The sequence below is a fragment of the Buteo buteo genome, chromosome 2 (assembly GCF_964188355.1).
Source record: "Buteo buteo chromosome 2, bButBut1.hap1.1, whole genome shotgun sequence".
Taxonomy (NCBI): Eukaryota; Metazoa; Chordata; class Aves; order Accipitriformes; family Accipitridae; genus Buteo; species Buteo buteo.
Window position 1 is genome coordinate 24,315,160 of NC_134172.1, and position 22,376 is coordinate 24,337,535.

At 35.7% G+C, this 22,376-nt stretch overlaps 1 protein-coding gene across 1 annotated transcript in view; it reads right to left on the reverse strand.

Annotated features, from left to right (window-relative positions):
• LOC142040599 (ATP-dependent translocase ABCB1-like) overlaps nt 1–22,376 on the reverse strand; it is a 65,787-nt gene that overhangs the window by 14,216 nt on the left and 29,195 nt on the right. The window contains exons 12-24 of the mRNA XM_075048686.1: nt 21,521–21,634; nt 20,481–20,591; nt 17,655–17,780; nt 17,266–17,469; nt 16,702–16,872; nt 14,127–14,288; nt 12,358–12,537; nt 11,411–11,557; nt 10,979–11,083; nt 8,955–9,032; nt 7,416–7,499; nt 6,224–6,427; nt 983–1,083 (exon numbers count right to left, since the gene is read on the reverse strand). Of these exons, the coding sequence (XP_074904787.1) occupies nt 983–1,083; nt 6,224–6,427; nt 7,416–7,499; nt 8,955–9,032; nt 10,979–11,083; nt 11,411–11,557; nt 12,358–12,537; nt 14,127–14,288; nt 16,702–16,872; nt 17,266–17,469; nt 17,655–17,780; nt 20,481–20,591; nt 21,521–21,634 (1,787 nt within the window). The remainder of the gene's footprint in view (nt 1–982; nt 1,084–6,223; nt 6,428–7,415; nt 7,500–8,954; nt 9,033–10,978; nt 11,084–11,410; nt 11,558–12,357; nt 12,538–14,126; nt 14,289–16,701; nt 16,873–17,265; nt 17,470–17,654; nt 17,781–20,480; nt 20,592–21,520; nt 21,635–22,376) is intronic.

A 22,376-nucleotide genomic window follows, 5' to 3' on the forward strand; every position in this document is an offset into this window, starting at 1 on the left:
CCATTAATCCAGTATAACAGAAGGCCTAAGCTCCATTTTTATAAAATAGAAACTCTTTGCCTAATCAGTGGTTTAACATGCACTGAAACGTTAACTGAAAAACAAATGTCCTATCTCTTCCAGACAAATTGACCCGTGGGGCAGTAAGTTCTTATTTATAATAGAACAACATTAAGATGAAAGTCTTGGAGCAATCCCATCAATGTCAAACCTCAGAATGGTTAGGCACTGTCCTGCAAGTTGTGAGACATGGACTCAAAATCTAGCAGCCTGAGAAAAAAAGCTAAGTAATATCTTTTATGTCCTGCACTGTGCTCTAACCACTCAATTATTATGGTGGATGTATTAACAGCACCCCTACTTGTCTCCCATCATATCTGTGTACATATGCTGTCATTTGCTTCACTTTTCTCATGGATGTCTGAAAATGAAACATTTCATTCTAGAACAAATAAAACTAATTGACAGTATCTTTTTAGTTTTTCACTTTAAGACTTTTTAATTTTGATTTAGTCCAGGCAGATTTATGTTCCTTTTCTTTTTTTCAGTCACAAACCAATAAGTAACTGTCCAAATGTTTTCAGTTCTATTCATACTTTCAAAAATGTCTTAATGCAATATTTGATTTACATTATAAAGTTTTTAATTAAATATCTGAAACACTTCAGGTGGGAGGTTAGATTAGATGACTTCCAAAGCTCACTTAAAACTAACATATTGCCAAACCAAATGACATTGCAATAGAAGATACTGATATTATCACAGAAAATTAATTAAATCAAAGAACAAAAATGTTGGCTGGTGGTTGCATTTGTTAATAACAAATATGCAAAATATTTACATTAATTCTGAGGTAATTAAATTATACATTAAGTCATACACACTAACAAAAAAAAAATCAATGTGTGTCCAAGTAAATATTTGTAATTTATTCTATAATTTAAATACAGAGGTTTTTTTAGCTTAGTTATTTTTATTATACCTGTATGGTACATGCAAACGTTCTCTGTACATCAGCTCAAATTTTCTTTCTCGGGTCAAACTAACAACAGTTCTAATATTTTCTATGGCTTCTGTGGCAATCTGCAATAGAAACACAAACACTTTAATCAAAAGTTAAGATTATGTTGCAATTCCTTTTTCTAAACTAATAAAAAGATTCTGCTGGAACATAATTTTGTGGGGTTTATAATTGTTATTAAAATCATGGACCTTTCATATCAAAAGTAAGCATTTGACATTTTTCTTTTTATGACAGTGAGATTTTCTGATAAGACCTCTTTAATGTCCTCCAAATAAGTAGTGAAAAATCTTTAGACAGCAGTGACAATTATGGAGAAGATATCCAATAAGAAAAATGGCAATTTAGCATTCAACATCTAGTACACTGAATTTGGGCTATAATAAGAATGTCCAGGTTACTTACTTATGTGCCTGGAGCCTTACTTAGATCTCAGCAGTAAAAATTTGATCTGATCAATAATACCTTCTTTAGGCTTGCAGATTCTTTAGACTTGATACAGACACAAAGGTACCTAGTAATTTTTGAAGGCAGTAGATGCATGCCTATGTGGGAGCAACTGACGCAAGGCTTTTATGTAGTCTGTTAAGTCTATGTAGGTGCCCATAAAGTCTTCCTCGGTGACCCCACAGTAAGGCTAGGAGCCTTTGTCAGCCTCAATTCAGTCCATATGCATGTAGAAGAGGATGATGCTTAGAAACAGCCAATGGAAGACACCTGGAACAATCACATCTCTTTCGACACTGAAACTGGTGCTGCATCCCTCTATTCACCTCTGAAACACTGGGCTTGAGTGCATGACCTACGCATTGCCTCTGGTGCAGTATGTGGTATGTTGGGTATTCCGGTTGCCCTCAACTGCTGCTGCTCTGGGAGGGCAGGGATTCCCACATGTACTGGATTATACCTGACAATCCCATAGGGATGGATGTTTTCAATTTCCTAACGCATCTCAAATAGTATTAAACACCTATATCTAGGCTCTATTCAGCTGCCAACCAGCCTCATTTCTAAGGATGGGTATTTAGCAGGAGAGCTCACTTATGCGCACAGATACCATACAAATGCACAGTAACAAGTCTGTTTATAACTGAGAGAACTGTATGTACAAGAAAGTATACATTAGCAGGAAATGTATACAGGCAATGCCAACAGTAATGTAGCTAGACTTTTGTAGACCTTGTCTGCAAAAGACCCTCAAGGCTTAAGATGTTTTGCTGAAATACCCATTTCATTCTTTATGCTTTTAGTATAAGAAAGACCATAAAGTAAGTTCAAGGGAAAATATAACCAAAGGAAAGTATATCCAGACAAAAGACTTGAGAATGAGTGAACTTTTCATCTTAATAATCAGAACTGGCCATGGGGTAAGAGATCACAGTGCTATAGATAATGTATAAATCTGAAGCTAACCATTAGTTGGTGTCTGCCCAGAAAAATGAGAGAAATCAGGTACATCTGCTTGCATATTTATATTAGTGCAAATTTAGATTATAAAAGAGGGCTCTACACAGTGATGGTGTTTTTTCAGCGTTGAATTTCTATTTATGCTTGGGTTTTCCCCACAGGTATGGTGACTCCCTTGATTCTATGCATCTAAACATTTGAAGCTGGGGAGAGGTTTTTTTTCTCCAAGAGACTGGCAACGTTTTTTAACATCATAAAACTTAAAAAAGTTCAATCTTAAAATAATTTTATATTTTAATTTTAGAAAGTATAGAATAGATATGCATTTCTTTTATATAATATTGTTACTGCATTTGGTGTATTACATGGCTCATGTTTTCTATAAAGGTCTTTGAGAACCAGTGCTTTGGAACACTGTGCTTCTCTGGACCTAGTTCCCTGAAGTCCCTCTGTGTCCAGCTCATGCCTAGCAGTCAGCAAAGTCCCTGTTCTGCACAAAGGTTTCTGAAATGAGCACTTACACAAAAAGCAGGAGAGAAGCTTCAGGGAGAAGCATGAGCACTTTTAATAAGTTATTGTACTACAACAGGCCTGTCAGTCTCACTTCAGTGCCTGGTAAAATCATGGAGAAGGTTATTCTGGGAGTTATTGAAAAATGCTTGAGACACAATGCAGTCACTGATCATAGCCAGCACAGGTCCACAAGGGGAAAGTCCTGTTTAACTAAATTAATTTCCTTTTATGACAAGGTCATGCATCTAGTTGACTAAGGGAAGCCAGTATATGTGGTTTTTTTTATTTTACCAAAGCTTTTGATACTGTCTCTCACACTATCCTTCTGGACAAAATATCCAGCATACAGCTAAACAAGTCCATGATATATTGGGTGAAAAATTGGCTGACAGGTTGGGCTCAAAGAGTTATAGTAAATGGAGTTACATCAGGCTGGTGGCCAGTCATTAGTGGGGTTCTGCAGGGCTCAGTTTTAAGGCCAGTGCCCTTTAATGCTTTTATAAATGATCTGGATGCAGGGGTTGAACGTACACTAAGTAAGTTTGGCGATGATACTAAATTAGGAGGAGCTGTGGACTCCCTTGAGGGTAGAGAGGCCTTACAGAGAGATCTGGATAGACTGGTGAGCTGGGCAATTACTAACTGTATGAAATTTAACAAGAACGAGTGCTGCATTCTGCACCTATAGTTATATATACAAATTAGGGGATGAGAGGCTGGAGACCAACCACACAGAAAGAGATCTGGACATTTGGGTTGATGGCAAGTTGAATATGAGTCAACAGTGTGCCCTGGCAGCCAAAAGGGCCAACCTTGTCCTGGGTCCATCAAACACATCATAGCTAGGCAGTCGAGGGAGGTGCTTGTCCCACTCTACATTGCAATAGCGCGGCCCCACCTTGAGTACTGCATGCAGTTTTGGATGCCTCAATACAAGAAGGACATCAAACTATTAGAGTGTGTCCAGAGGAGGGACACCAAGACGGTGGAAGGTCTCGAGGGCAGGACTTAGGAGGAGCGACTGAGGTGACTTGGTTTGTTCAGCTTGGAGAAGATAAGGCTGAGGGGTGACCTCATCGCAGTCTACAACTTCCCCAAGGAGGGCAGCAGTAGGGGAGGTGCTGATCTCCTCTCTCTGGTGACCAGCAACAGGACACGAGGAAATGGAATGAAGCTGCATCAGGGGAAGTTCAGATTCGACATTAGGAAAAGGTTCTTCACTGAGAGGGTGGTCAGTCACTGGAACAGGCTCCCCAGGGAAGTGGTCACGGCACCAAATCTGCCAGAGTTCAGGGAGCACTTGGACAACGCATGATGTCATATGGTTTAGTTTTAGGGAGTCCTGCAAGGAGCAGGGAGTTGGATTTGATGATCCTTATGGGTCCCTTCAAATGCAAGATATTCTATGACTCTGATTCTATGAACGAATGAAATTCTGTTCTGAAAAGTGATCCTGTATATTATGTCTTACAAGACACCAGAGATATGGCAATTCACCACACAGTTCAAATGCCTCCAGTTTAAAACAGAAAAACAAATATCCTCCATACCCTGCTACTTTTATCTAAGTTATCTAAACCATAGACCTGAAAGCATTTTTCTTCATGAACTGTTACCAAAGATTTTAAACTGTGGTACTGTTATCTTTGTTCTATTACATAGGGATATAATTATCTTATAGCCTCAGTAATGCTTGTGCCACTGTTTGAAAATTTGCACATAATTGACTAACTCATTGATTTGACTGTAATATACAATGTCAATGATAACAAAGAAACGAAATAGATTTTATTCTTCTTAGTTATATTGTCTCACCAATACTCAAAGGAGTAGTCTTCTTTTTTCATTAGTAACATAAGTTCAGCAACCCTTTGCAGAAAGCAAATTTTCCCAGGTAGACCCCTTCACTGAAGAAAACTGATTTTTAAAAAATTGGTAATTGAATAAAATGCCTGTAGTCTAGTGCTTGCTTAGGTGGCCTCGAGAGGGGAAACTCATACATTGCTAAGAAAATAAAGTATTTTCTCCAGCTTTGAAAAAAAATCATAAATTTTTGTAGCACCTGTGCTATTTTTTCACAGTCTGCTGCATTAAGAAAATCTCTAGTGCCTATTCCAAGAATTGTCAACTTTTTTCTGCCATATCTTACAACAAAACAATATGAAATAAATGTTCAGCCATTAGAAAGAAGCAGCAGAAGAAATGTAGTCAGTTGAAAGGAAAGGAAATGCATCCTTTGGCTTGTACCTGTCTACGTGCTATGTGCCTACCTAGTCTCTTTGTGCAGGATTGTTGACTGGAGTGGGAAGGGCTCTAATTCAGGTGCCCACATGCAGATGGCTTGTGCCATTGGAGATGCTCTAGGATACCCCAGACATTTGGGTAAGGCATGGCAGATATGACACAGAACATAGAGTAGACCCATGCCCTTCTGAAATGGCAGCCAGAGGCCACACAGACACTATGGCATCTCCAATAACTGTAAGGGGACACTAGACTGCTAGCACATATGCAGACACATACATTTAAACACCAAATCTGAAGATTAATACCTTTCCTTAACGTGCATTGCCTTAGATAAATTATTTTCTTCTCAACAACTTTTAAAAACAGTAGGACATAGGAAGGGATTTTAGAAAAGTTTTACCTTGAAGAAAGCAATATCTGGGAAGTGATGAAATAGTTGTTCTCTCCCCAAAGGATTTTTGGAATGAAGTGATACTAAATGCCTTCATCTAAGTTCTTAAACAAGAGTCTAGCCTTCTCGCTTTTCAGTTCCCATCTTTCTTTTCCACTTAAGAAATAAAGGAATGGCAAACAGACTCAGAAACCAGTGGATACATACATATTATCCCTGCAAACATTAATAAGATGAAAGAGAGAAAAAAAAAAGCAGTGTGATACATGTAAGACAGATAACATGCCAAAAAGGGATGACAGGAAAAAAAAAGAGATTGTCAAAATGAAGAGGGTTGCAAAATAAGGAAAATAGAAATGATCAGAACAGTAAGGAGAAAAGAATGTGCCTGAATAGTGCTTAGCACATTCTGGGGTTTATCAATTATAAAAATAAATACCAGTTAATAACATAAGTCTTCAATTATTATTGAAGAGGTGTTATGCTCTGTAGGTCTACTAGTGTAACTACATAGAGTTTGCCTGGCTTTGGAATTTATATATTATGATAAGTTCTGTATTTGGAAGTAATACGTCCATCAACAATGCTTTGGTAAACATGACTGTATACATTACACAGAAATAGATAAACTTCTCTAGACCCACCTTTCCTGCAGCTTCCAGTTCTTCTTTATCTTTCTTAGCATGCCCAGCCAACATCTTCATTTCAATCATTCCTGCCACTGCAATGATTGGTACAACAGCTAAAAGTAGCAGGGTCAGCTGCCAGCCATAAATTAATGATATAATAATTCCAGTCCCCAGGTTAGCTATGTTTTGGGCAATTAATGCCAGTCTGACACCAGTAGCCTGCAGGGAAAAAAAAAGACATTTCTTGGTAAAGTAACTGCATCTTGAATAAGGAAAGCATTTTCACCTATAATATTCCTGATACTCAAAAGAATATTTAGGAAGTCTTAACTCAGTTTTGCTGTTTTTCAAAATGGGAGTTTCTTAAATGAATTTGTAAAAAATTATCTAGACCACATTTAATTCTTCTCTCCCCATATTCAGATTACTTAAATTTGCACTGCAATTTCTAAATTCTGCTCTTGAAGCTGAACAGACTTTAACCATATAACATATTTATATTTACAGCTAAACATTAAAATCTGTCATATGTTGTAGATCATGCAGCTAGCTTTATAAGTCATCACACAGAGCCCAATGAAGAAGAAAACTAAATGTTTAACTTCTACTATGGAAATAAAGCCAAAGATACTACAGAACTCCTCAGTTCAGAAAAAAAAGAACATAACTCCATGTGGCAGTAAAAATTTACTTAAGCGTCCATGAATGATTACATTTAGTGCTCTTTAGCCTAATATTACAGGCCCCTGAAAGTCTACAAATTACTTCTAAAGAATCTCCAAAAAGTAACAAGGAAAATGAAGTCTATTGTTAGTATGTTTAATTTTTTTCATATAAGGAATCTGCACAATCAAAAAATTAGTAGGAGGTCATAAACTGAACAAATTTAGATGCATATCTCTAGGTAAATAAGATATCTCTAAACAGACTTCTTAGATAAAGAGATTCCCAATGAGTTTGTTTAATAATGAAGATCACAATACAGCACAATAGTAAATTTTTAAAAAGTTTTACTTGGAAATTATTTTGTAAACATATATTACCATCATTGTTATAAAACACATCAGTGCGTTCTATACCAGCTATCGTTTTATAGTGAATTTTAGTTGTTGAAGTCAAGACTGTTATCCAACCAGTCAAACCCAAGCAGCAACTTTACTACATACTAAACCAAATAAAAAAAAATTCCAAAACAAATTTTACTCACTCCTTTCACTTGTGAGGCATCATTAGCAAGTCTTGTAGTTAATGCTCCAGTGCTATTTTTAGAATTATCAAACCAGCCCATGTCCTGCAAGAAGAAACATTTTTCTTAGGACTAATTTTGGGACATTTCATATAAACCACAAAGTAAAACTGAGGTCTACCTAATATAACTGAGTTCAGTGTCAGAAGACTGTGTATGTGGCAGTGCATCAGTTCTGTGTATTTAATTAAGTCTAATTCCTTCATTGCACTATGAATATTTTTAGAAAAAAGTGTACGCTTGTGGATGATCTGGTGTGTATGCTGTCACTGCTGAGAAGGAAGGAGAGCAGCCTGCGGGATTCCCAAAACCAAAATTTACTCTCCCCCATTGGGGCTGAAACTGCATCTCCTTGGAGGAGATGACTCTTCAGTCACAATCCTTCACAATTGCAAAGCTGTTTGGGGATGAATTAAGTGTAAAGCATTTTCAAGGTAAAAACTCCCAATTCATTGCTTTGTTTCTTCCTACATTGAAGAGGCTAATTTGGAAGCTATGAAACAACAACAAAAAAAACCAAACCACAAAACAAACTGGTCCATCTGGTCAAAGTCTATTGTTTGGGTCAGGTACACAGTTTATAAATTATTCACCATGTAACCAAATATCTGATTTAATCTTTCATGTGTAATATGCATTGAATGAAGACCTGGTGATGTAGTACAGGCATTTGTGACCTCAAGACTCAATTGTAAGATTGCTCTTTCATTAGGTTTTTAGTGAGGTTGATCTATAATTCATAGTTTTTCAGACAACAGCTTTCTGTCTGCATTGCAAATAGTCATGTTCACATGAATCAAATTCTGTGTCCACATGTAGCTTTATGTGCAACACATAAACCCCCAGAAATATTAAATTGTATATTTGAAAATTTAAAATACTGATCCTGAAATCATGCAAGATTAAGGCCAATTTAGATAACTACACAAATTACTAAAAAACACTATGAAATATTTATATTTTAATTCTCTGAAAGTGGCTTTAGATTTAAGAATACAATCTCACTATTATATTAACGAACAACAATTACAGACTTGGGAACTCTTTGAAAGAGACCTTCAAGCAATAAATAAAAACATATCTGTACATATTACTATTTAAATCAGACATCTGAAGTAAGAGTTACAATGTAAGCTGCGTTGCATTGCATTTCTTTAGGGGAGAAAGGGCACCAAGAAAGAAAAGCAGGCAAATGAACATGTAATGGGATACTGCTGGTGCACGTCAACTTGTCAGGCCATAGTAACTTGGCTGTAAATCCAAGTCCTTGCCAGGAGTACATAAAAAGCTCTTGTACTTGCATTGATTTAAGACTCTCCCTCTAAGGACACTTTGCTTAACCACATGTAACTAACCAAATTGGTTTCTAGACTGATTTAAAGAACCTTCTCTGTAGACAAGTCATAATATGAAGAATAATGCAAAATACAGTTTTTTTATTATATCTATACAATTAATTATTTTTAAAACCCTGGAAATCAAAATATTTATCATCTTTACCTGTCTAAGCATTGCTTTAAATGCCATGAATCGAAGCCTCATTGTAAGAATTTCTCCAGCTTTGCCAAATGTGAAACCCTATTTGAGAAAAGGTACAATGCTTAGCATACTATTACATTGTTTGTGTTTATTCGATAAATGCTTTAGATACATTGTCTCTACAATGTCAAAGTACAAAATATTGCAGTCCTGATTGCACAAAGCAAATGTAAGAACAGGTTTAATATTCATAAATTCTAGTAGGTTCACAGTACAGACATTCAACTCAAAAAAATATATAGAGCATAGCAATATTTCCCAGCACTGCTTCACCAGCATACTTCAAGGAAAAGCTCACTAATCAACCCTTTGACTTCATTTTTATCTAAGTTGACCTAACTTAGATTTAAACAAGTAGCTTTTAGGCCATTCATTTGAGGTTAAAGACTTCATAAGGCAATCTGGATTCATTGAACTCAAATGCGAATTTTCCATTGACTCCAATGGAATTAAGATTTCTTCTCTGGGATCCTAACACAACCTGACATAGCTATCAGCAGTAATACATAAGTGATGTTTTATAATGAATTAAACATATTTTTAGCCAGATATATGATTCAATTTAACAAGATACAAAAAGGAATATGCTGGTTAAAATTTTGGGAAGATACAGTCTTCCTACATTTTAATATGACATCAGTGTTTATAATTAGCTTTTTTTAGCTCACTACCACCTTTATGTGATTAAAAATATTAATTGTTTGGAATCTACATTTGTGAAATTGAATACTCTTAAAATACAAACCACAGATGCAACTGTATTATGTGACATGAAGGAAAATTATTATGGCATATTCCAATCAGCAAATATTTCTCAGTTAACTTTGATCATTATCTTTGCTGTGCTCCTACACTGTCAGTAAATTTGCACAAGTATGTGACTTAGAAAAAGGAACAAAAGTACATCAGAGAATGGGCACTATATGAAGAGATTATAAGGATGTTTTAAATTTTTTTTCATTCTCACTAATTTGAAGGTGTTACAACTCAATGAGTTCTTCCCACTCATATTCAAAACATTATATGAATATTTATAAATTGAGCAAACCTGTCATAGCCACCTACATCTCAGTCTTCTATACTCAAGGCCTTCTTGCATGCATAGGCAACAAGACAATTCCATAAATAAACCAGGAGGTTTTATCAAGAGACTGTTTATGCTGCTGTCCCAAGTGCACTTTATTATTTCACTGTGTAGGCTCATTTAATGGATAAAACTACACAAACATATTCAGAAATTATAAACCAGACCATATATGAAAATATTTAAATGCCAAAGTTGGTACCTGTATGATTACTCCCCCCCTTCTTTTTTTTTTTTTTTTACTGAGGCACTCTTGTAGCAGTTAGATACATATAAGAATTAAGGTAAAGTTAAATACTTTTTCTTTAAAAGTTGAGAGGGCTATAGAGATCAGTGAGAGCAAGAGATGAGGTATTACTGTTCAACCATTAGTATTTAAGCAGGAGGAACTGCTTATCAGCATGATGGGTATCACTTGATGAACTGGGCCTGGGAATCGTTGTGGGGGCTCACATAAGAATGGGGAAGGGGTTAAGGGAGTAAAAAATTGGAGAGCTAAGGTAGGAGATCAGTAGATTTGCAATTACTGACAGATTCAAATAGGAAGGCTTCAGTGTGAGAAGTGAGTGGTATAGTGTAAAGGCTGGAGCAGCTGGCTGTTAGGTGGCAATGGAAAAAAGAGAGAGAATCCAGAGTTTCATGCTGAAATGTGTTTGACTGGTGAAGAAGAGGGGAAGTTCTGAACTTGAGAGGTCAGAATAGGTTGGCAGGTCTCTAACACCTGAGAAGCTCTAGGTCAAAAAAGGTTCAATTCAGCACAAGGCACATCTAGAACCAGAAATGTGGGTTCTGGTTTGAGTTGGAGATGTGTATTAAGAAGATACAACTTTTTAGTATATTACAGATCTGGTTTCTAAAACATGATGAACAATTATAATAAAGCTAAAACAATATAACATACCTGAAAAAAGAAAGTAAAAAAGGAAATGATCCCAAGTACTAAAAACAGCACTGAATATAAGTTGCTCTTTTCTCTTAAAATGGTCTTGTCAGTTTCTGAAAAAATCTATAAAACAGTATTTAAAACAATATATTTTTTAATCAAGTAATAATCTAAAATACTCCCCATCTTTTTCAATAACTATGTTTGCTAGTCATTTGTATTCATACAAAATTCAAGCATATGTTACATAGGATTATAGGTATAACAAGCAAATTTCAGGTTGTAATAAGATTTTGAGGATTTTGTAAATTTCATATAATTTTTCAGTTTTTTGTAATAGTGCTTCATCCACTCCTCAGCTTCATCATGCAGTGATTTTTTAAGACCTGGTTTTATTAGATATAAATTTTGTGGGCTTTATAGTTTTTTGCATATTTTATTCAAACTTACCCCTATAATTTCTGAAAATATGATTGAAAATGCAGGTTGTAAAGCTCCATTGATAATTGCACATACAGTTCCAGCTACAAAGTATGGCCATTCAGTTTTGTTCAACTTCATAATTTTCAGAAATGAAGCTGGAGGTAATTCTTCATCCTAAAAAAATGGGAATTCTGTTAGTACAAACATGTATGTATTTGGAGAAATATGGAGAATAAGAGAGATTAATAGTCAACTTCCTACTCCCTGAATCTACTCGGGGAAGTCAAAATGTATGCTTTTTAATAACATTTCTTTTTATTATTTTAATACAAGGAAGAAAGAGCTGTTAGAATATATCTACAGCTCTTGTCATCATATTTTAGTTTATCTATATAATTTTCATTTATCAATACTCTTGGTATTGGTATTGGTCAATGGTGACTGAACTATTCATTTTGGGCATATTGCTGTGTGTAATCCATGACTAGATTAATTCAAGTAATTGTTCATTAAGCACTTTATAACAGCAAAGTATTTGCTGCAAATATGAATGCAGTCATATTTGTTGTATGATTCTTTTGTAAGGTTTGTTGTAAGAGTTGTATGTTGGGCCAAATGTTCTGTTTCTCATGCAAAAATGAATGTTTAACCTGTATAGACTATGTAGGTATGGTATGCAAATATATGTAAGTATATTTCTTTTATAGCAAACTGATTTCCAAGAATAAATTCATTCTTGTTACAGATTTTTAAAGTCCCATTTTATTTGTATAATCATTCATGGTGAGAATAACAAAACAAGTTATGAATATTATCAGTCAAAGGCTATTTAGAATTGGAAAATTCTCATGTTTTCACCCCTATCAAATGCCTCCTTCTTCTTGTACCTTTCTGAAGCAGGAGAATGAATTTAATTTTAACATACTTTGTTGAAAGGAATCAAAGTTCACTAACAGCTGTGCAAAGATACTTACAGGTGAACTTGTTTTCTCATCAGGATCATCATTTTGTGCTCCTGGCTTCTTCATGCTTCTCCGAGTTGATTGTCTTCTCAATCCTTTTGTTAAGGATTCTTCAAATTCTGGTTCAGATTCACTTTTTTTGTCACTGAGTGCATTCTCATCTTCTGATGATGGAACTTCAGCTTCTATTGCCTAAAAGAGGGAAGAGCATGATGCTAAGATTAGTTATGAATGTATTACTTTGAACTTCCAAAATTATGAGGTAATCAAAGTAAAAGTAACTTTGATTGTTTCAGTTGAAAGAGATATGGGGAAAAAAAATTAATGCTATAAAGAAGATATGAAAATCTCTGTTATATATCTGAGCAGATCTCTATCTTCAGAGCTTCATTCATACATGAGTATCTCACCTCTCAAGAAAATACTTATACTAAGTGGAAGGCAGGGGTACGGAAGTAGCTGCTCTTTTTTAATGAATTAAATCCTAACAGAGTTTTAAACTGAGTGTAAACCATTTGCACTTATCTTGGGATCTTTTTGAATGAGTTCTTGGTGGATACACTGTTTATTCATGAAGTGAGAAAAAATTACTCCTCTTTAGTGCAGAACACTTAAGAATACTTGACTTTAAATGTAATAAGGAAGATCAGGACAGAACAGGTCAAAAAGAGATTTTGACCAAAAAATCTGAACAGTCTGGAAAAGAGTCCTTCTTTTGGTGGTAGTTTTGCCAGTGTCTTTGACAGAATAAATAAATGTCTACCCACCACTGAGATATTTAATAGCAACTGGATTCAAAGTTGCCTTCAGCTTGTATTTCTTTTTTTCTGGAAAGATTTTATTTCTTACCGCTTTTTGTGCTACTAATAAAAATAAATTCTTTTGCTTTCTTTGAATTTTATGGTATTTTCTGTTATTTTTTATTTTCTTTCCATTTTATATTTTCTAATATGTCCCATTATCACATTTGCTTGAATACAAAGCTACTTTCAATCTAAGGTGACCAAATGCATTCTTTTAGTTATTTTATGAATAAATGTTTTAATTGGCCTAGTTTACTCTCTTCAGTCTGACATACTGAGATAGGAGCTTCAGTTTCTTTAATGAGCATGGTGGTTATGTGGTAAAACACCAGTGACACAGAAGGCTACAGTGAAACTCAGCTATAATCTAGCTATCACATGGGACATTGGGAAGTATCAAAGAATTTTGTTCTTCACTTCATAACTAATACTTTTCTGATATTTATATTCATTTCCAATCTCTTTTTTTCTGGATGGATAACTTTAATAGTGTACATATTTTTGCACTCAGCATAGCTGGATTATTTTTCTTTTTCTCCTATTGCTCCACATTTTTTTTTCTTTAGAAAGAAATTCAGTATGAAGGATTATAACTAAACAGCTTAAAATGTGCATAATCTATTCCTCCAGTATCAGCTACTGTATTTTACCTTTTATCATAGGCTAAGAGCAAGCAATGGAATAGCAGACTACTGTAGTCAGCTGCTCTACATTAACTGCATAAAAGGAAAACATAAAATAATCTTTTAAGTTTAAATCCCTAGAAGATTAAAAATGTACTATCCTGGGTTTAAATAGGTTTGATATCAAAACTAGTGGTCTTCTCTCTCTCAAATTACTGCTCTCCTTTCAAAGTACATTTTTTTTTGCTGTAACAAAATATGCTGCAGAATTCCCCATACTTCTGATGGTATACAATAACTTTGGCCATGGAATACAGAAAAGAAAATGAGGCAACAGCTAGCGAGAAAAAAGTACCTGCATGTTAACAAGTTTGTAGTATAGTCCCTTTCTCTCAAGCAATTTAACATGATTCCCTTGTTCTGTGATAACTCCACCTTCGAACACAGCTATAAGATCTGCATTTCGGACTGTTGACAGTCGATGAGCTACTACAACCGTTGTGCGTCCTTCCCTTGCCTAGAAATAACAATGTTTAGTATGAGTATTTCTAAGTATATTCAAAAATTGTTCATCTTCATATTTAGAGTTGAATAAGACCAAAGGGAAACATTAAAATCGTTCACAGAAAAACATAGCTTTCAAAAAAAAATTAAGAAACAGATTTCAATGAGTACCTTAAAACAGAAATATAATCTTTAGTTTGAAAATTAATATTAGAGACAATCTTTCACTGTGGCACATAAACCCATCAAATTTTGATCACAAATATCTAAACAAAATTCTCAATATTTAATATTTTAGAATGTTACAATGTTAAAAACCTTAAAATTTAAAAAATGCTAAAATTTTTATATTTAAGCCCATAGTTGTTCACTTAAACCTTAAAATCTGTGAAGGTTAGTTTATACTCAGAAGCATTAGAAAATATTTCACACTGACATTTAAAAAAAAATCAGGGTTTTAAGCTCTAAGTCATTGTTGACTCAAGTAGCTTCACTGAAAATAAAATTCTCTACAATTTCATGTGAAATACATTTCAACTAACTACCTGTCTTTGGTTATTTATAAACCTATCACTTATGATGTATCAAGTGTCATGGCTTGCCATTTTAATTACCAGGCCGTATTAAAATGATCAAGCAATATTTAGTTTAAATAATCAAAGTAATGATCCCAAGCAGTGGAATTTTGTTGGAACCTGGATGGAGTTCATCTTCAGTGATGTCCCTCAAGGGCCCATACTGGGACAAATACTATTTAATATCTTCATCATTGACGTAGATAAATGGGATTGAGTGCACACTCAGCAAGTTTGCGGATGACACTAAGCTGAGTGGTACAGTTGATTCGCTGGAAGGAAAGAATGGCATCCAGGTGGACCTTGACAAGCTGGAGGAGTGGGCCCATGTGAACCTCATGAAGTTCAACATGGCCAAGTGCAAGGCCCTGCACCTGTGTCAGGGCAATCCTCTATATCTATACAGACTGGGGGATGGATGTATTGAGAGCAGCCATGCAGAGAAGGGCTTGGGAATACTGGTAGATGAAAAATTGGACATGAGCTGACAATGTGCACTCGCAGCCCAGAAAGCCAACCGTATCCTGGGCTGCATAAAAAGAAGCATGACCAGCAGGTCAAGGGAGGTGATTGTGCCCCTCTACTCTGCTCTGGTGAGACCCCACCGGGAGTACTGCACTCAGCTCTGGAGTCCCTGGTACAAAAAAGACATGGACCTGTTGGAGATGGTCCAGAGGAGGGCCACAAAAATGGTCAAAGGACTGAAAGACCTCTCCTATGAAGAAAGCCTGAGAGAGTTGGGATTGTTCAGCCTGGAGAAGTGAAGGTTCTGGGGAGACATTATTGTGACCTTTCAGTATACAAATGGGGCTTCTAACATAGGCAGAGAGAGACTTTTTACCAGGGCCTGTAGTGACAGGGCAAGGGACAGTGTTTATAAATAAAAGAGGGTAGATTTAGATTGGATATAAGGAAGAAATTTTTTACAATGAGGGTGGTGAGATACTGGAAGAGGTTACCCAGAGAAGCTGTGGATTCTCCATCATTGGAAGTGTTCAAAATCAGGTTGAACAGTGCTTTGAGCAACCTGATCTAGTGAAAGATGGCCCTGCAGAGAGGTTCGACTAGATGATCTTTAAAGGTCCCTTCCAACCCAAACCATTCTATGATTCTATGAGTCCCTAGGTCTTCTGCAAAGGTTTATGAGGATCCAAATTTATAAGATAATGTGACCAAGAAAAGCTAGACAAATAACTTCTCTATTAAATGTATTTCCATTAATAATTCTCCTCAAACTGTCTTTCTCTATCCAACAGCAGTGGGAAGCATTACAGTACTCCAGCAGAATCTGAGTAAGTTCAGAATACCATTTGGGGGTACAGCCCCAATACCAATATAGAGACTCCTGAGTTGCACCAGGGATCAGCTGTCCCTTAGTGAGACAGCTCTACATTAAGAACAAAACAAGAACCTAGAAGAATTCATGTTAACTGAAGCAAATGTTTCCTTGGAGTGTTTCCTGTGAAGTCACTGCTATGATCATTTATGACATGCTGGTAGCACTTACCTTGTCTGCCAGTCTTCAACACAAGTTAATTAAGTAGGTGACTGACAACAATATGCATGTCAGTAAGACAGAAAATTGCAGGGGATGGTGTTTACACCAAGAAAATGTTGATTTAAGCTTCATAATGGAGAAAATATAATTCCATCTCCTCACTTGAAACAAGATTCCTCTCTGTAATACCTACAGGATCTCAAAAATTCTCTGTACAGAGAATATTTGCCAAATTGAAGTTTACCATTTGTGTTTTAAGGGTCTCTGTTTCTTGCAGGTCTTTCAACAAATGTCCGGAAAAAAAGTAAATATTAGGCTCCTGCTTACCTACTTCATTTTAGAACACTACTGACCTTGTCCAGTGCTGCCTGCACAACTGATTCACTCTCAGTATCCAAAGCTGACGTTGCCTCATCAAGCAGAAGAATTTTAGGATTGCGAACCAGTGCTCGGGCGATTGCTATTCTTTGCTTCTGACCTCCGCTCAGCTGTGCCCCTCTTTCTCCAACCACGGTTTCAAACTTCTACAAGACAACCACACACATTTCCAAAACACTCAGTGGCACAGTCCTTTCACCAAAGAAAGGCAGTGTAAAGAAAAGGCACGTCGGTATCAGTAGCCCCAGCAGCATCTTCTCCTTCCTCTAAAACTCTACAGGATAAACAGCCACTTGGATATACCTGCCTAATTGTTTTTGTCCCTGGAATTCTAATAGTTCTCCAAATGCTCACCAATTCATGACCTAAAGATTTAGAATTAACATTATTCTCAAAAGTTATGAGGAAGGTCTGCATAGCTGTGCTTATTCACAGCTCCAGGGACAGCTTCCTCTGCTTACAAGAATCCCTTCTAAGGAACTCTTTGGCACAAGAAGGTTTAGGAGAAGTTATTTCAGCAGGACAGCTGGTTTGCTTACATTGGGTAGCTTCATGATGAAGTCATAAGCATTTGCTTCCTTGGTAGCTTTTTCAATCTCTTCCATGGTGACGTCCTCATGGCCATAACGAATGTTTTCTGCAATGCTAGTAGCAAATAGCACGGGCTCCTGATTCACCACACCAATAATCTCCCGCAGATATCTTACATTTAAGGTCTTAATATCCTGCCCGTCAATGGTAACCTAAATGAAAGGAAGCAGACAACAACTGTTTACTAAGCGTTTTGGTCAAGAAACCTCTCCCCAGGCTGGCACTTGCCTCTTTAGGGGAGACTTTATCGGGTCATTGGAACAAGGGCCATGAGGCCAGAACCAGACTTCCAACAACTGTGGCACACAGAGCAGTCACCTTACTTGAGGTATCTTACCGTGCCTTCCTTGGGATCATAAAATCTCTGGATGAGCTGAACGGTTGTACTTTTCCCACAGCCACTGCCACCAACCAGGGCCACTGTCTGGCCACAGCTAACCTTGAGGTTCAAGCCCTTCAGTATCTGTGCATATAAGAAGGGTAACCAAAAACATAACTGTATGTAAAAATGTCAGTGTAAATTTGAAGAAACTCTATAGACTACAATAAAATACCCTTCATATGTATAGCAGAATCTGGTACAAAGTAAAATTTATAAACATGTGAGTTTAAATTTTGGATAACTAATGACTTCAGTTTAATTTTCTTCATATTTACATCACAGTTGGTCCAATACCAATGTATTATACAACACACTTCACAATTACCTGTATCATGAACCAGTTCATATGACAAAATAATAACAACATGATTACTACCTGTAACTAAAATATAATATAGAAAAAATATGATGCAATATTTCTGTATTATGTTGCCTCACCTTTTTCTTTAATGCATCATGCAAAGTACAGGAACACTATTATACAGTAAAAGTCACAGTTCAAAGTGACAGAATATACTCTACATTGTTTTGGAGGGAAAGTCATTTTAGTAACCTCGAAGTATCCTTAATTTTTCCCCTTTTGATTGGAATGGCTGGTGGGGCTTCTTTACAATGGTGACATTTCATTGTACAATATATAACCTTTTTGTACTAGTCAGCATACAATATAGCATTTCACAACCACGGAAGATACAAAGTTTTTCCTTCCTTGAGCCTCTTAAAAAGGGTAAATATAGCTCTTTGGTGCCATGTAATTGCTTCTTCATTTTATTTTCAAGAATATAACCTGTACTGGGTTGTGTAGTGGGGCTGGAGAACAGACACAGAGTTAGCACATCCATGCCATGTATACTTAATTTTGCCCACCTTTCTTCTTCACCTGCTCACCTGAGTAGTAAGAAGATACAACAATAGGAAAAAAGGAAAAAAGTGTGTTTGTTTATACTTTACACAAGAAAAGGTGTACAGGAGTCTGTACAGCTTTCATGACTTTGTGCAACTTCTGTGGTTAGAAATGTGTACTGAAATGAAGAACAGCATATTTTTTGCTAATTACTCTTCTAGAAGGACTAGGCTACAATGAACTATGCATACCTGAATGTCAGCATCTTCATCATGGCTAAGTGCATTTTTCCATTCTAAATATACAACCGCGCACCAATACATTCTGATACTCTCCCAATGTACTTCCCAATACCTTGCAGCCCTGTGTCCTTATCATGGTCTCTTTCTTCCTAAATTTCTACCCTCAGCACTACTGCTGCCTCTTCACCCTTAGTACTGATATTTGTGTGCTTTACAAGTAAATTATATCTCACTGTTTAGGAACAAGAGGCATAGACAAATCATAACTTCTAGTATGTCTTATTTTGCTATAACATTTTTAGATCGAAACAAGAAGTCCAACATAAGTGATAACAATTGAAAATTTATGAAGCAGCCTTATTTAATCTTTTAATCTTCCTGTCATAATGCTATAGATCATTTAGTCTATAGATCTTGTATAAAACAAATCTAGTGTAAATAAAGTAGCAAATAGAATTTGATATAAAACCTGTGGATTACCACTGATTTCAGTGGACTATTGATCAGAAACTTTTTCCTATACCAAAATAAAATCCATAATTAAATCCATTTAGGCTGTTTCTAACAACTTAAAGCAAACAGAGAAGAAACAGTAAGGACAGTAAATAAATCAGTCTAGTGAGATAAGAAGTAACTTGCAGTCTTCGTCATGCCTGTCAGTTACTTTGCTGCACTTAATCCTGTTGAAAAGAAGAGTTAACCTGAAAGTCATGTAGATTAAACTTATGCAGAAATTAACTACCCTGAGTTATCTGACCTCCTTATTTTTCTCTTTACTGTAATTTATGAAATGCTTACTAAATGTTTGGTGTAGCCTTAACTTCCTATAATTATTATCTCTGAAACCATGGGGGAGAAATCTCTAGTTGTATCATACCTGTATAAACTTATAAAATAATCCACTGAGATCAATAGTTGTCTTTTCATTTATATTTCTATATGAAGAAAAATCAAGCACATTCACTTCATTCACTTTCTTGACAGAAGGAAAAGCCAAGATATTTAACATACTTATGAGTAAAAATGGCTTAAAAAGAAAGCTCTCTGTCTTTCCTTTCTGCCTATCTTTCCTTCCTTTCTCAAGCTCAGTGATTCTCCTTCAACATAGGGAAGGAAATAGTTACATAGCACAAAATCACTCTTCATGAAAATACTTTCAGAAATCACTCAAATACCTTCCACCTCCACTGCATTAAGACCCTGGATTTATGACAGTGCTTTAAAAAGCAAACTTTTTTCTCTGTCTAGACAGAAAAACACAGATTCTGATCTCTATTCCGTATATAACAGGTCCTTGCTGGATCTGCTTTCTTTAACTCGTTGAGATATAGTCTTAACAGAGCTGCATTGTAAGTACTTTTGAAACCCACTATCTCATTATTATTACTACTATACACAAACACTTGGGTTAGATGCATAAATTTAGATTCTGATAGCAATAAATCTTTAAGTTTTATTGCATAACCACACTGACTATAGCTTTAGACAGAAAATTATTCAGAAAACTTTACACGTTTAGCTAAGGTGTAAATAATTCTAGCTAAAATCACTGTGATGTCAAGGTAGTTTTATATAAATTAGAGAATCAACTTGGAATTGTTATATTTTCAACAAAATTTTATTTATGAGACTTTTTTCCCTAACAAATGATCCACATGTTTAACTGTAATATGTGTAAAGTTGCATTTACAGTACCTCAATATCTGGTCTGGATGGATAATTGAAGTAAACATTTTGGAATTCCAAGTTCCCCTTAATGTGGTCTGGTTTGTAACCTGTCTCTGAATAACTGTCAATTTGAGGTTCCTGTGCAAAGTAAAATAAATAAATAAAACAAAACACAAACATATCATATTTCCTAATGATTTTTTTCATAAAAAGGTCGTAGAGTGCACCATTATTCTGCAGAGATATTAAATGTAATGTTAAAGTAATTTAAGCAAGATTTCTGAAACATGTAAATTGCATGCTGTCTTGCTGTCTCATTACTACATTGATGATCTGCTCATGCAAGAATACTTTTATAATTTCTCCATTTAAGCTTTTGTGTGAATTTAGTACGTTGTCTTTAAGACTGTACCCACAGGTAGCCACAATTTGAGATTCATTTTACTGCCTGATGATTAACCTGAACAAATCATCTCTAATGAGCTGTTCGTACACTGTTCATTTATAGCTTTGCCCTTTCTGCTGAAACAATTTGTGTGAGAAAGAACCAATCCCCTGATCATTAAGCAGAAACAGAGTTCTTAATTATCACTGGTTTTATTTCCATCCAGGGTGGGTCTAGAACTTGAAGTGTGTCTTAACAGTAATCCAGAACACGCAATTGCCTTTCATAGAGCTTCATTAGCTAGTAAAATCACAGCTTCCCTGATTTCAGACTCTCTTGGCAATTGAAGTACACAACCAGGTTATTAGGCTGTGTTTTATTGATTTGCTGACACTTATGCTACTAGTGATGTGCCTTTCGTGATAAAAACATTAGAGAATACCTCCAACACCAAGTGATCAGAGATCCAGTACTTTTACCTTTGAAGGAAGGACTGATAACTCCAGAAGACAAAGAGGAACTGACTAATATTTACACATTCTATCTGCTTTTATGTTTATATTTCTGCTTATTTTACAAACTGTTATTTACTTTTACTAACTTCATATCCATAAATAGTGCCTGTACTTTAAAAAGAAGGGTGTCTCAGTTTTGAAATGAGAGTGAGGGCAAAGATACTCACATTGTCTATGATATTAAAGATTGTATAGGCAGCTCCTCTTGCACTAGCAAATGCCTCTATGCTTGGAGCAGTCTGTCCAATGCTGAAAGCTCCAATCAATACAGAGAAAAAGACCTGAAAGAAATGTTTAAGTGACATATATAAATACTTATTCAAGCAGACAATTACATTTATTTATTTATTTACATTAGATATCTTTGGGTCAGGAGCCTCTATGCCTGTTAACGGAAGGTTAAGGAATCTAGAATTAAAGAAAAAATTAGGGGGTCTCTCTTAAACAGAGAATAACTTTAAGAAAAGGGCTTTTTAAGACTCAGCTGAGAACTGAGTTCCTGCACAATGTGAATGTTGCAAACATATTGATAAGAGGTAAAAAGTGACAGAGACCTGCAAAATCTATGCAAAAAAATGTATAATTACATTTGATGTCTCAGGATTTATTGTACTAATTCATTCTTTGGCAAAAGATGTTCCAAAGACCAGAAAGTATATTGCATATCTTCCAATGGAACAAAGACAGATATGCAAGGCACTCTCATTCTGCTTTCAAAGTGACAGTGAAACAGAAGTACACAAATCCAACTTCTCTATCACAAAGTAATATAGGGTTCCTCTGCTGGAATGAAGGAGAGTGAGTGCAAGCAAACAACAAAAAACAGAAAAAGAAAAAAATTATTATTTTCTCAGAGAATCATAGTTTATTGCTTTCAGCTAGTATCAAGACAAAAGTAGTAAAACCACAGTGCTCAGAGATCATAACAGCCATAGTACGTCAGAACAAAGGTCCATCACACCCGTCATCTTTTCTCCAACAGTGGTCATTCACAGATGTGATACTTAAGTCAACACCCTCCCA